Consider the following 14918-nt stretch of genomic DNA (forward strand, 5'->3'; position numbering starts at 1 on the left):
GTCGAACTTGTTGATAGTCGACATGCATGTAATATGCAGATTAGGCATTACTCTAGCAGATACTTTTTTACCAAAAAAATGTTTTTTAATTGGCTAGATAATAATGTTGAATTGATCAACTTTCAAATATAAATCACTTTACGATAATTATTTGGTAATGTGGCTAGTCAAAACTCTTTATTTTCGGTAGTCTAATTAATTTTTAATATCTTACTATAAAGTAGGTACAACGTGTTATTTTGAGGTTTTAATTCATTTTCTAGAATAATAATTACTAATTGATCCTCCTTAGGTAATCTCAAATAGTCGTCCTTAGAGTCTTGTGATATCTATTTCCTGAAGTTAAATCAGATCAATTACGAACTGAAAATCAGAGGTATTAAATCAAATAGACAACTTTCCGACAAAAAGTCGATCCTTAAGAAATCCATGCGAAAAACCACTCCAATTATCGATTTAACGGCAAATCCCCTTATCTTCGAAGACAAATCGAAACAGATCGAAACTATCTTTTCCGAAGTCGAAAATCTTATTTCCGAATTCGAAGGAACCCTAGTGATTCAGCCCATAAAAGATCAAAGGCCTATCTATTGCATCTTTCTCTAAGAATCCAACGTCGAATCCCAGATCCACAGAAACCTGCTGAATTAGATTTTAAAGATGAAGCTATCTCTACCTGCCTTCTGTTATAATAACTCGATTCTGCCTGCTAATAACTCGAATACCACAAATTTACCGTCAACTTCACAGGACTCTATGCCAGTCATTAACCCTATCGTCCATGTTAATACGCCAGTCAACGTAGGTGACTGGAATATTAAATTTTCCGGCGACCCGAAGCAATTATTTACTGTCTTGGAAAAAATCAAAAATCTTGTCGAATCGCGTGATATTCCCGATACGACCCTTTTCCGATCTGCTGTGGAATTTTTCTCAAGTAATGCAGCTAAATGGTATAGCAGCTTAAACTTAAACTTACCTCTTGGCCACAACTGGTCGAATTACTACAGTCCACATTCCTTCCTCATGGCTACGAAGACGAGCTGTGGGATAAGATCAAAAGCCGGAAACAAAGGAAAAATGAACCTTTCGTTCTCTATCAAGCAGACGTACTCTATTTAATAACGAGACGACCGAGACAGCCTTCCGAAAAAACCATAGTATCACAAATTCGTTCAAATCTTCTACCGGCATTGTCTTCTATGATAGCCACTAGTACGGTGGATACCGTAGACCAATTATCTTCTCTCATTGCTACCGTCGAAATAAATGCTGCCTCAGTTTTCAAACGTGACTCCCCTTCTATCTCTAGAGTGGAAAACCAAAAGGATACTCAGAGAAACCATCCGAGACATTCTCAGTCTAGAAACAATTCTTCTAACAATAACTTCTCCAAGAACCGTTCTTCAAACAGAAACTGTACAACTCCCGAAACTTCTAAGCCAAATTCTTCCAATGCGTGTTGCAAGGCAAAGGTCACACTCATCGTGAATGTCGTCGTCCCAGGAAAATATTCTGATACCGATGTGGTGCACCTGAAGTTACCTTCCCACAGTGTGTTAATTGCCATCCGCCTAAAAACTAACCTACGGAATAAATACTATCGGCTATTCTATTCCCAGTCATTCCAAAAAGCCCGACATTTCTCAATCCTCTAGTTATTCTTCAAATGGAAATTCCTACCGCCCGACCGAAAGTGAGTAGAAAAATTACCTTACACAAGTTAAAAACTTCTACCGGCTCCCATCTTATAATAGGGTCTGTCCCATCGTGACCTTTTGAAATACCGATGAAAGACCTTTCATATCCGTAAATATCTACAATCAAAATTTTACTGTACTATTGGATACGGGTTGTTCGATTACGTGTGCTGGACAACAAGGTCTTGATTTTTTTCGAAGGAATAATATCCAAATAAATAAATCCGTTAACACGAAGGTCTCTCTAGCACACGGTTCCCATAAAAAAGGAACCGGTCTCCAAGCCAGGGTAATGAAGCGTTTTTTCGACAGGTAATACCTATAACAGCAAAGTGTAACTATTTCCTGCGTAGGATCTGGCGGCCATATTTACTTATAAACAATTAAGTGTCAAAAAATGGCATTTTTCACGTTTTTTTTTTCAAATCAATGGAAAACAGGGAAACTTCTGGTTTTTTTTAGTACAAATATCTTCGAGGTTATGGAAAAGGTAAGATAACAAATAGTCTTGTGTTGTCGAATATCTTTTCTCTTTTAGTTTTTATTTCGTTAATTTCTCCATAAGTTAGTAAAATTTGGTTCTTGTATAAGTTCAAGGCTCGATCTGTTATTGGTATGCTAAGAATTGGATTTTCGGCTGAAGTATGTACTGTATTTCCTTCGCTATCTTCGTTTCCACTTTGATTAATATCTGGAGGTCTAATTTGTACATCAGATATTACGTTTATCCTTTTTTCTTGTTCATATTTGTCCTTTAATGTTTCAGAAATGTCTTCATTACTTAGCTCAGGTAAATAAAGTTTATTTGGATCAAATAATTGATCGGTACTTTCTTGATTTGGAATTGATAAGTTTTCTATCTCTTTTTGTATTATTTCATCTATGTCATCTAGATTTACACACAAAGATTCAGATTCTAGTACATTTATTTCATTGTCAGTGTCTATTCGTGAAAGACAATCCGCAACTTTGTTAAGGGTTCCTTTTTGGTATTTAATTGTATAATCAAATTCTTCGAGTTGTAACCGCCATCTCGCTAATCGTGAGTTAGGTTCTTTTAATGAGAACAACCATTGTAGTGGTTTATGATCCGTAAAAATTATAAATTCTCTTCCAAATAAGTATGGTCTAAAGTATTTGCAACTCCATACTATAGCTAATAATTCTTTTTCGATAGTGGAATAATTTATTTCTGCTGAATTTAGGGTCCTTGACGCATAAGAAATAGGATGTCCATCCTGTGATAATACTGCCCCGATGGCATATTTGGATGCGTCTGTCATTATTTCGAATTTTTTATTAAAATCTGGGTAGGCTAGAATTTGTTCTGATATTAACAAATTTTTGCAAGTATTAAAGCAATCGATAAATTCTTTTGTATGTTCTATTTTGTGGTCTTTCTTTAAGCAAACTGTTAATGGTTTTGTTATTCTAGCAAAATTCTTTATAAATTTGCGATAATATCCTAAGAGACCTAAAAACGATTTAATCTGTTTTTGTGTTTTTGGAATTGGAAAGTTCTCTATAGCTATTATTTTGTCTTTATTAGGTTTAATTCCTTCTGGTGTCACAACGTGACCAAGAAATTCAACTTCTTTTTGTAAAAATTCACATTTGTCTAGTTGAATTTTTAAGCGTGCTTTTCTCGTAGTTTATGAAATACTAGTTTTAAATTTTGAATATGTTCCTGTAAGCTAGTGCTAAATATTATTATATCATCCATATAGACCATGCATACTTTGTTTTGCAAATCTTTTAATACTTCGTCCATTACGCGTTGGAATGTTGACGGCGAATTTTTTAGACCAAAAGGCATTCTTAGAAATTCATAGTGACCGTTGTCTACGTTGAATGCTGTTTTCTCTATAGATTTTGGATCCATTTTGATTTGGTGAAATCCGCTGGCCAAATCTAATGTGCTAAAATATTGCGCTCTTCCCAATTTGTCCAAAATTTGTGGAATTGGATATCTATCCGAAATTGTCTTCTCATTAAATTTTCGGTAATCTATAACTAGACGGTATTTTTTCTTGCCTGATGCGTCTAATTTCTTGTTTACAATCCATATTGGCGAACTCCACGGCGAGCAACTTGACCTTATGATTCCTTTATCTAACATTTCTTGAATTTGCCTTCGAACTTCTTCTTTATGGCAATAAGGATATCTATAAGATCTTGAATGTATCGGAACTTCGTCTGTAGTTTTTATGGTGTGTCTGACATTGGAAGTAAATGTCAAAGGATCTCCTGTTTTTAGAAATATATCTGAAAATTCTCTACATAGCTTAATTATGTTTTCTCTTTCTTCTGAATTCATGTGGTCTGTTCTTATTAGATTTCCTAAGTCTATTTTGTTTTTCTTGCTCCATTTCTCATTAGGATTTTTGTTAAAATAATTCAGGTTATATAGTTCATAATTTTCGTTTTCAAATGGGTATACGTCTATTGGTCTTAGTAGAGTTATCTTCAAAGATTTATCTGTTGTGTTTATTATTTCCATTATAGCATAGCCATTTCTTGCTACTGTTAATGTTTCGGGTATATAAACTTTGTCTAAATATGTTTCTTCTATTATTATTTCTCCATTAGGTATAGTTACAGGCAGAGGAAAAAGCATTCTGTCCTGTGCTCCTATAGTAAATTCAAATTTAATATCCATAGGTCCTCTAAATTTAACTGGTATCATTACGTTATTATTATAAAGTATTTTATTAGTAAAATCTATAACTAAGTTCATTCTCATCATACCTTCTAATCCTAAGATTCCATCAAAATATTCGTGAAAATCGTATAGGATATAATTGATATAAAAGTCACTTCCGAATTCTGGAAATGCTGGTATTTCGGCTTGATATTTAATAGTCTTAGTATAAAGAGCAGTATTTATGTCTACATTTGACTGGTAAATACAATTAGAAAAATATTTTTGGGCAATACTTGGTCATAGCAAAGACCTGGCACTACCGGTATCAATTAATAATTTTATTTTTGAATTTCCTACTTCGATATATGGTAGGGGATTATTTGAGTTTATTTCGATGTTGACTGTTTCATTTCCGAGGCAACTATCCGAAAATTTTGGTCGTCTTGACCGTTTTGTTGTAATTCATATTCAGGATTTTTAAAATATTCAAGTTGACTAGCATGTTCAGGCTCTCTTGAATTAATATTTTCGTTTTGATAATTATTTGTGTATAGCTCTTCAGCTATAGTATCGGGAATTCTTCTTGGGAAATAATTTTTTAGATAATTATTGTATCTATTGGAATTTGATCTAGCGTTTGAATTCAATGTATTTCTGGATGCTATTTCCATCGGTTGTGGCTTAGGCAACCTATCACTAGAAATTCGGTTGGGCCTGAAGACATTACTTTCTGGTCGAAAATTTGTGGAACGATTCTGAGATGTGGAATGATTTTCAAAATGTCTGGGTCCTGAAGGATTTTGGTTTTGATAACCTTGATTACGATTAAAACAATTAGAATTGAAAGGGTTTTGATTTTGATAAGTAAAGTTTGGATTTGTTTGATATTGATGTGTGGGGTTCGAACTTAGGGGTCGATAATAGTTGTTAGGCTGAGTTTGCCTGCTAGATTGATTAAAAGAATTGTGTGGCTTAAAATTATGATTATTTTTTGGAAAATTATTACTGGAATGTCCATATAAATTTTCAAAATTATGAAACTCGTCGACATATGCAATGGCATCTTCAAGAGAATTTGGTTTCTTAAGGTGCATATTATTTTTAAGAACACCTGTACATCCCGCAATAAAAGTGTTTAGTGCGATCTTGTCGCAATGGTTAATTTGGCATACTTTATCTGCAAGTTCTATACTAGTATCGTTACTTATTCTTTGGGCTACATTACTTCTTAAGAGTTGTATCCTTGTTCCAAAATTATGGAGGCTTTCACTTTTATATGGTTTTGTTCGTGTCAGTTCTTGCATTAAGCAGTCTAAATCACGTCTATCTGCGAAGCATTGTTGTAATGCTTTCTTTATACTATCCCATGTAGTTAATTCCATGCGATTTCCTACTAGTGCTTCTGCTTTTCCAACTAGTTTATCCTGTATGCATTCCAAAATATGTTTATTTAAATCTGCATCCTTATATACAGTATATGTTCGCATTAATTCATCGCATCTTGAGATAAATTTGTTCAGATTATTAGAATCTCCGTCGTAGGGTCTAATATTTTTTAGTTTTGATTTGAGAAAATCCCAATTAAGGGGAGTTTGTGTTTGAGCTTGAGCTGCAGTAGCCATATTATCAGATAAAATATAAATTCAAATTCAAACTATCTAACAAAATAATACGTATGTAGATAAATAAAAATATATATGCAATATAAATATTTTTCTAATATTTCAAAAAATTATTCAATAAAATTCAATATTTGCAACAGTATATAAATGTATCAAAAATGTATCAAAAATGTATTCTTTTTCAAAATTCAAAAAATTAATCTATCTTTCCTCACAAAGATATGAAAGGAAAGGCGAAAAGGAAAGGCACTTACAGTTATCTGGAGCACCTGGTTCTCTTCTCCGAACTTTTGCTTCTTCTGGAACTCTGCTTCTCGCTGGATACCACTGTAGGGTAGAGATTCTTTCGATACGCGCTGCGATGTAAAACACCAAAGACCGAAAAAGTTCTATCACTGTATGCGTAAAATTGTCTTTTCCGATCCCGCACGTATCCTACTGACTGCGCCAATTATGCATTTGATGTTCGAGAAAGAGTTTTTAAAAAAGTATTTTATTTTCAAAATATAAATCAAAAATGTGAAACAACAGAAGTGTTAAACAAAACAACAAAGTTAAGCAAAAGTTGAATACAAGTAACAAAAAGCTATAATGATCTGAAAGTCCCTCTATTTATAAGGTATTATTCTAGTATCCTAGAATTAGGTAGGATTCTAGTATCCTAGAATCTGCAGAATCCAGTGGCGTAACTAGCTTTAAAATGACGTATTATAAAGTTTGATATACTCATTTATTGTTAATATAATTACGAAAAAGGTCGGAATTGCAAAAAAAAATATTTTCGCAATAACTGTTATAAAAATTAGTGTACAGCTTTGAAATTTTTGTTAAATAAGGGTTCTTTGGTGCTTAATATGTGATAAAAATTTCAAAGCGATTCTTTCAATTTTTTAAATTTTATTCAAATTGTTTATCCCAGAGAGCATTTTTTTGCAATAACATAAGTCAGAAGAAAATGACGTTAGAACCATTCCACAGGTGTCAGATGAAAGAGCTGAGCTATATTTTCAACTTGGTTTAAAAAAAGTGAATATAAAATGCATTTATTAGTAATAAATAATTATGCAAAAGTATCGTAAATCTTTCCTCATAAACACTTAACACGGTAAAAAAGTTAATTTTTTTGGAAAAAGTTATTCAAAAAGTTTAGAAAGAAAAATTGACGATACTTTTGCATAATTATTTATTACTAATAAATGCATCTTTTATTCACTTTTTTAAACCATGTTTAGCCCAGAGTAATTGTGTTTTGACTAGGAAAGTTTTGGGGTAGTTCTGATTTCTTTCATTATATATGGATTTTGGGCTGCTGAATCCGATTATGAGGTTTGCGGACAAAATTTCTTGCCGGAACATTGAAAAAATCGCAAAAAAGCCAAAAATTTCAGCTTTTTTCCGCTTTTTTGCTCAAATCTCGAAAACTATGAACTTTTAGTAAATGGTCTGTTAACATAAATTAAAGTACTTAAAATTATCTACAAATATCACTTTTTACTTTTTTTTTTCAGACGAACCGTTCGGTCTAAAGTACAAGTTGAAAATTTACAATTTTTAACGGTCTCGGGAAAACCCACTTTTTACATTCCAAAACTTTATTTTTTATTAGAGTGCTGTCATTCGATAAATTTCTCCTAGTTTTTTGTACAAATAATAAATGTTAGTTCATAGGTATGGTATGTCTCTTGTGACAGCTTCCATGAGTCCATTCCGTCCTAAGAGGCCGGGAATGTCTCTGCTTTTCCCTTAGAGCCACAGAATATCAGGCACAGATGGTGTCACAGTTTCAGATTGTGTGAACATTTCCTTCGGATCTGTTATCTTGATATCTGATAAACTTTAGGGTTTTGTCCTTTTAAAATAAATTAGTTGAACAGCTCCCTGACTTCCATAAACCTCAGGCGCGAGTTTCTTTTTTATCCGAGGAATGGATTGCTTAGGAGCTACTGCATGTTTTGGTGCAATACAAGAAATGCCACATATGACGTGAAAAGTATGGTATTCGTCAATTGTATATACGTTCAAATCAGTATTGTCGTACACCTGCTGTGTAAAGCACGGCAGGTCAATTTTCTGCGGATCGCCTGCGAATGCTGTCACTTCCAGGCGAACAGCTTCTGTATAGGATGAACAAAACTCCAAAGAGGAAACTACATCAACCTATTTTCTTGAGCCGTACTTTTTGTAGAGAAAACGGCCAACCCTGCAAGGAATGGTGAGACCAACTATCTGGGCCTTACTGCCGCTACAAGACTTTCAGCAAGCGCGTTGCTTATTGCCCAGCCGTGCTTTACACAACAGGTGTACGAAAACGCTGATTTTAGCCCTTTCTATGCCAGGCCTTAATTTGCATGTTGGTCCCTCAATCCCAAAGGTCTTTTCATGCTTAGAGTCCCATTGCCTTATATATACGTCGCATATAAATAAACAAATAAATGACCAAAACAGAGAGCAAAACCAACTTGAAAAAATGTAACTAACTTAAAAAAATAATGTAAAGTAAGTTAACATTAAAAGTTTTCTTTTGTGTGGTACTCCTCAAAACATGACACTACGCAAAGGCCGACTCCGCATCTTGCACACATGTATCTCGATTCGCTTCTTTTTTTTCTGGTCTTTTCTGTGGCTTCAAACACTTCACCTTCTAGCAGCTACCTATAACCGTTGCCACCAGTGCTACAATATAGCACATATCTAAAATATGTGAACAAATATATACGGCAATGGGTCTACATGACCTGTCTTAGGTGCCAACATTTTGAGACTTTGGGAACAATAATCTAACATTTTCGGACATATTTCTACGGCATTGGGACATCAATGAGTCTAAAATTTTATAAGCAACGCATATTTTCGGCTTTGGTAAATTGAGACCATAACACCTTGAACGTATATATACGGCGGCTGGGAATACAGACCCACTTTTTCAAAAACATACATATGCAGCTTTGGGACAGAAAGGGTTAACGTACATACAATCGACGGATACCACACTTTTTACGTCATGGGTGGCATTTCTTCTATCGCACCAAAACATGCAATAGCTCCTAACCAATCCACTCCTCGGCTAAAAACTAAAGCCGCACCTTTTATGGAAGTCAGAGAGCTGTTCAACTGATAAATTTTGAAAGGACAAAACCTCAAGGTTTATTAGAAATCAAGATCCGAAGGGAATGATCACACCAACTGACACTGTGACTCCATCTGTGCCTGATCTTCTGTGGCTCTAAGGGAAAAGCAGAGATATTCTCGGTATTTTAGGATGGAATGGATTCATGGAAGCTGTGAGAAGAGACATACCATATTCATATTATGAACTAAAATTTATTATTTGTACGGAAAACTAGGAGATATTTATCAAATGACAGCATGATAATAAAAACTAAAGTTTTGGATTGTAAAAAGTGGGTTTTGCCGAGACCGTTAAAAATTGGCAATTTTCAACTTGCACTTTAGACCGAACGGTTTGTCTGAAAAAAAAGTAAATAGTGATATTTGTAGATAATTTTAAATACTTTAATTTTTGTTAACCGACCATTTACTAAAAGTTGATAGTTTTCGAGATTTGAGCAAAAAAGCGAAAAAAAACTGAAATTTTTCGATTTTCTCGCGATTTTTTCAATGTTCCGGCAAGAAATTTTGTCCGCAAACCTCATATTCGGATTCAGCAGCCCAAAATCCACATATAATGAAAGAAATCAGAACTACCCCAAAACTTTCCCACTAGTACAAATTGACTGAATCAGTTGTCCAATATCAAACATTCATTATTCATATCCGATATTGAACAGTATATTTTCATCACCCCGTATATCACATGAGCCAATTTGTTATGGTATAATTACATGTACGGGTTTCTAATTTAGTTCACGAATATAAAATTGTAAACAATAATTCGGGCAATTGCAATATTTAATTTGATGATCAAATATATTTCTTTATTCTCAATATTTGTAAATATACTCAGCGCGTGGCTTGACACCAATACTAAGTGCCACCACTGAGAAAGAATACACATTTTAGAATCATTCTCAAGAATCACTTCAACCAGGCCAGAGGTGCCTTTAACTTCAATCACTATGTAGTATCATTAGAGTCTTCAACTAAATCGCGTACAAGTCACAGTCAGTATTCAACGTTCTCCCGCGGTAACTACCCTAGTGTCGGTTTTATAAATAAATTCTTTTATCGCTATTGGTGTTTCCCTAATCTGAAGTGCATCCTCCACTGAGCCACGAAAATTATACATGGTCCTTATCGAGAAAAAGAAAACCTACTACAGCCTACGCCAAACAACACCAATAGAACAGATAGACGACGCTAGGCCCGGGAGAACTAGACCACAGATCCAGATAGCCACTACAGGGCCAGAGATCGACAATGAAGCGCCCTAGAGCCACCATAGATCCAGATAGCCCCTACAGAGCCAGAGATCGACAATCAAGCGCCCTAGAGCCGCCATAGATCCAGATAGCCACTACAGAGCCAGAGATCAACAATCAAGCGCCCTAGAGCCACCATAGATCCAGATAGCCACTACAGAGCCAGAGATCGACAATCAAGCGCCCTAGAGCCGCCATAGATCCAGATAGCCACTACAGAGCCAGAGATCGACAATCAAGCGCCCTAGAGCCACCATAGATCCAGATAGCCACTACAGAGCCAGAGATCGACAATCAAAAGCCGCAGAACCACTACACAGCCAGGATAAGCCGCAGAGACTCCAAACTACGAGACTGCTTGCGGAGCACAGCAGAACCAGGAGAACCGCAACGTCCAGAACCAGAAGAAAAACCGTAAGTTTTTGAATGAATTGTATCTCTCCAATATTGAGCGTATATAATAATCCACTCTATACAAATTTTCAGTTAAAACTAATTTATCTTACATATACATACACCATTTAACAAGAATTAATAAAAGGTAACTCACCTTGAAAAGATTTAATCAGTCAGCATTGCGAGTTAAAATTATTATTAGAGATAGTAGTATTGCAAAAAAAAAGACAGTAATAACTTTACAAAGAAATCTCATATATATTTACATTTAACGTAGCTATACAGATATGTACCAAACATTTTAAATAATTAGAATGAATTGAATTTAAATAGATGCATGAATTTAAGTCAAAATCTTTATATAGATAACACATAATTATTTGAAGACAGGTAAAATTAAAAAAACAGTTTCGGTTGCAATAATATCAACGTCCTACCCCAACATTCCACACAATTAAGTCAATGTCACCAAAACATAACACGGTTGCAGGATTTGTATTTCATAACAGCTACTACTAGTCTCAGTGATTAATCGTAGTATCACATTTATTATTTATAAACAAGGTGGGTCGAATTCATTGAAAAAATAAACAACACCACTTTAATAGCGTATAATGTTATTTAATTTTTAATTAACGCAATAAAATCAAGAAATAAAAGCATTCTGAGAAAATGGAAGCCGTATATGTTAAGCAGGCGGATATCGGAGCGGAAATATCTAAACTTGTAACCAATACCAAGAAGGATTCTGCTTCTCGAAAGAATCAGCAATATGTTAAAGAGCGTCACGAAAAGTTGGAGGAGTATTGGATTAAATTTCAACACAACCACGAAAAATTGCAAGATGGAGGGTCGTCGAAAGGCAAATACTTTGAAACAAAATACTACGATCAGGTCCTTAGGACTTATATTGAGGGTAAACCCTATTGGAAGAATATGCAAGAAACCTGAAAAGAGGAAAAGCACCAAAAGTAAGGGAGATACAGATAAGGAAACAAAGAATCGAGGAATTACTACGACAAGAAAACGAATAAGATCTGCAGGAGGATGAAGAACTGCAGTTAGAGTTAAAAGAACACATGGAAAAAGTAAATGCACTCATGATCGAAGCAACAGTAAATGAGGAGCTAGACTTTTTAGATAATGGAGAAGTAGAGAGAATAAATCAACTAAGGAGTACAGTCAGGGAAACTTTAAAGAAATTACGACCAGGAATGCAACGGCCAGACAGCACACAAAGGAAAGATGGTGTGACATTACCGCAGGTGAAAATCCCTGTGTATGAAGGAAGATACGAGACGTGGAGAACTTTCCACGATCTGTTCACTAAAGTAATACATGAAATCGACCAGTTATTAAAAGCAGAAAAAATGCAGTACCTAAAAACTCCAGTAAGAGGGGAAGCCAACAGAATGATACAACACTTACACATATTCGAGGCCAACTACGAAGTGGCCTGGAACATGTTAAAAGAAAGATATGAAAACCCGAGGATGATATTTTCATCCTGGGGTGAATTTAAACTGATAGACAGGATGCTACTAGCGCAGGAAGTAAAGGAAGCTTTCCCAAGAGCACTGAAATCACTACATGACACCTTCCGTGAGTGTCTGGAAGCCATAGGAAGATTAGGAACAGACACGGAAGCATGGAGCCCATTGATAGCCCGAATAAGCATAACAAAATGGGATAATGAAACAAGGAGACTATACGAAAACCACATCGGAGACAGTAGAGAGATACCGACGTACAAATCAACACAAACATTCTTACAGCGAAGATTCCAAACACTGGAGCTGCTGGAATCAGAAAGGAGACAAGAGAAACAAGGAGGATCGGGTAGAAAAACACGAACAAACTGCGTGACGTGCAACGGAGAGCACGGACTAGCACACTGCAGAGAATTTCAAGAACTCAATACAAGAGACCGGAACAGAATAATAAGAGAAAGAGGATGGTGTGCGAATTGCCTAGCACATTAGAAAGAAAAACAATGCCTTTCGCAGCAGAGGTGCAGACAATGTGGCGGAGAGCACCACACAATGTTACATTATGAAAGAGGAAACAAGGGCAACAGAAGGAGCTCAAATGAAACGAAAGGAGAACAAACACAAGAAAGAAATGGAAGAGAATCAAACAATAGGAGAATCGGGTACCAATCGGACAGGTACAGGGGAGGAAATAATTATTCCAACAACGCCAGAGAACAAAATAACGGAAGGCGAGAAAATACGCAAGAGAACAATGGGCAAAGGAACAACAACACATAACAAAGAGGTCAGAACTCAGTTAACTGTGCAAGCCATAAGGAAGGTGAAGCATTACTAGCCACAGCAGTGGTACGCATAAGAGATGCGAAAGGAGATTCGCACATAATGAGAGCACTAATCGACCAAGGGTCACAATGCGCATTTATAACAGAACAAGCAGCGACGGCGCTAGGAACAAAAAGGCAGCCAATACAGGCGACCATATCGGGAATAGGCTCATCAGGGGAAAAGACAGCCAACTGGAGTATGAAACTTTTGATCGGAACTCATTACCAAAGTGACTTCGAGATGGAAATAGAGGCACTGGTATTGCCAAAAATAACAAGGGATTTACCGGAACAGGACATAATCCTATAGGATTATAACGAGAAGAATGCACTACTGGCAGACCTAAGATACTACAAGGTAGGGAAAATAGATTTACTACTAGGGGTCAAAGAATATAGCCACATATTGATGGAGGGTATGGAGCGAATAAGTAACGGCCTACTCAGCCAAAACACGAGACTAGGATGGATAGTGTCAGGAACGACACAAAGAAAAGAATCCAGTCCTCAGGAAACAAATCATAACACTATGACAATTGTAAAGGCAGGAAATTTCAGCTCCTTGTCAGGGGCAACTACATACGTTAAGGATCAAGAAATACTTGTCCAAACAGAAAACATAGAAAACTCCAAAAACCGAAGAAACAGTAGGTACAAAGGGAGAAGAAAAAGTGTACCAAACGGACACGAATACAAGACTACACACAAAAAACAATACAGTTCAATACAACACCTCGATCGACGGAACGAACGTGAAAGTGTAATACAGGAAAATTGCAAAAATAACTCTAAAAGAAGAGGGAAATGCAGAAGCAAATACAATAGTGCTAACGCAAAAGAAAGACGTGACACGAGGACTTATCGTGATTACAGAAACAAAAAACAATACGGACCACAGGAGTCGAAGATGTACCATGACAAAACGTACAGAAAAACAAAAGAAAATAGACGTCATGAGACGAAGATGTACCGTGATAAAAATCACAGAAATACAGAAGGAAATAGATGTGATACAAGGACGTATCGAGATCAAACTTACATTATTACAAGCGAAAACAAGAAGAAAAATTACAAGAATACAAATAAATACGAAAGAGAAAATTATACGAGAAGGTATCAGTATGTAATCTATACAAATACGAAGAAACATGAAACATATGAAAGGACTTATCATAATAAGAATAGGAAACAGAGAAACAGGGGAGCACAGCAAGCCCAACAAGGAAGAAGAAACAAACAATGGACTCAGGTGACTTACAACCACCGTGAGCGAAGCAGAAGAAAGAAACAATGGACTCAGGTGACTTACAACCACCGCACAGTGGTGAATTTCGCCGAAAACCTGGCCAAAATGCAAAAATTTAAGTTTATATATTCCCGGAAATTTTATATGAACCTTGTTTAGTAGGTTTCTGAGTATCATAAACGGCCGTTACGGTAGAACAATAAAAGCAGTTCACATATTTACATTAGTGCAAAGTTGGGATTGAACGACAACGGACCGAATAAAATTTAAGTGTGTTATACAATTGAGGTATTGTTCGGATTTTATTTAAAACTATAGACGTGTATTATTTTGTTATTTTATAGTGGATACTATTTCTGGGGGTAAGTGGAGTATTTTAATATACTTTTTAGATTTTTTTTCCTAAAGTAAACTTTATTTACAACGTATTTACAAAATAGTGGCAAGAATTTTCAATATTTTTCTGTTTTCCAAGTTTTAAAAAGGGAAAAGTAAAAAAGTCAGCCTTGGTCAGAAAAGATTTTTTGCGTAATAAATAGTTCAATATGTATATAAATAATCCCCAACAAAATCATCTGCAGCAAGTTGCAACCTTAGCGGAATTTTTCATTCAA

At 35.5% G+C, this 14918-nt stretch overlaps 2 protein-coding genes across 2 annotated transcripts; both read left to right on the forward strand.

Annotated features, from left to right (window-relative positions):
- Window positions 1-11820: 11820 nt before the first annotated feature.
- Window positions 11821-12723, forward strand: LOC126891108 (uncharacterized). The gene has a single exon (XM_050660288.1). It carries the CDS (start codon window positions 11821-11823, stop codon window positions 12721-12723), a length of 903 nt encoding a protein of 300 aa, XP_050516245.1.
- Window positions 12724-13587: 864 nt separating this feature from the next.
- On the forward strand, window positions 13588-14463 carry LOC126891109 (pre-mRNA-splicing factor 38B-like). The gene has a single exon (XM_050660289.1). It carries the CDS (start codon window positions 13588-13590, stop codon window positions 14461-14463), a length of 876 nt encoding a protein of 291 aa, XP_050516246.1.
- The last annotated feature ends 455 nt before the right edge of the window (window positions 14464-14918 follow it).

This window comes from Diabrotica virgifera, chromosome 9, assembly GCF_917563875.1.
Source record: "Diabrotica virgifera virgifera chromosome 9, PGI_DIABVI_V3a".
In the NCBI taxonomy this organism is placed as follows: domain Eukaryota; kingdom Metazoa; phylum Arthropoda; class Insecta; order Coleoptera; family Chrysomelidae; genus Diabrotica; species Diabrotica virgifera.

What these genes read in the sequence shown, in the direction of transcription:
- LOC126891108 (XM_050660288.1), top strand. Translation starts at nt 11,821, where the DNA reads ATGGAAAAAGTAAATGCACTCATGATCGAAGCAACAGTAAATGAGGAG.
- LOC126891109 (XM_050660289.1), top strand. Translation starts at nt 13,588, where the DNA reads ATGACAATTGTAAAGGCAGGAAATTTCAGCTCCTTGTCAGGGGCAACT.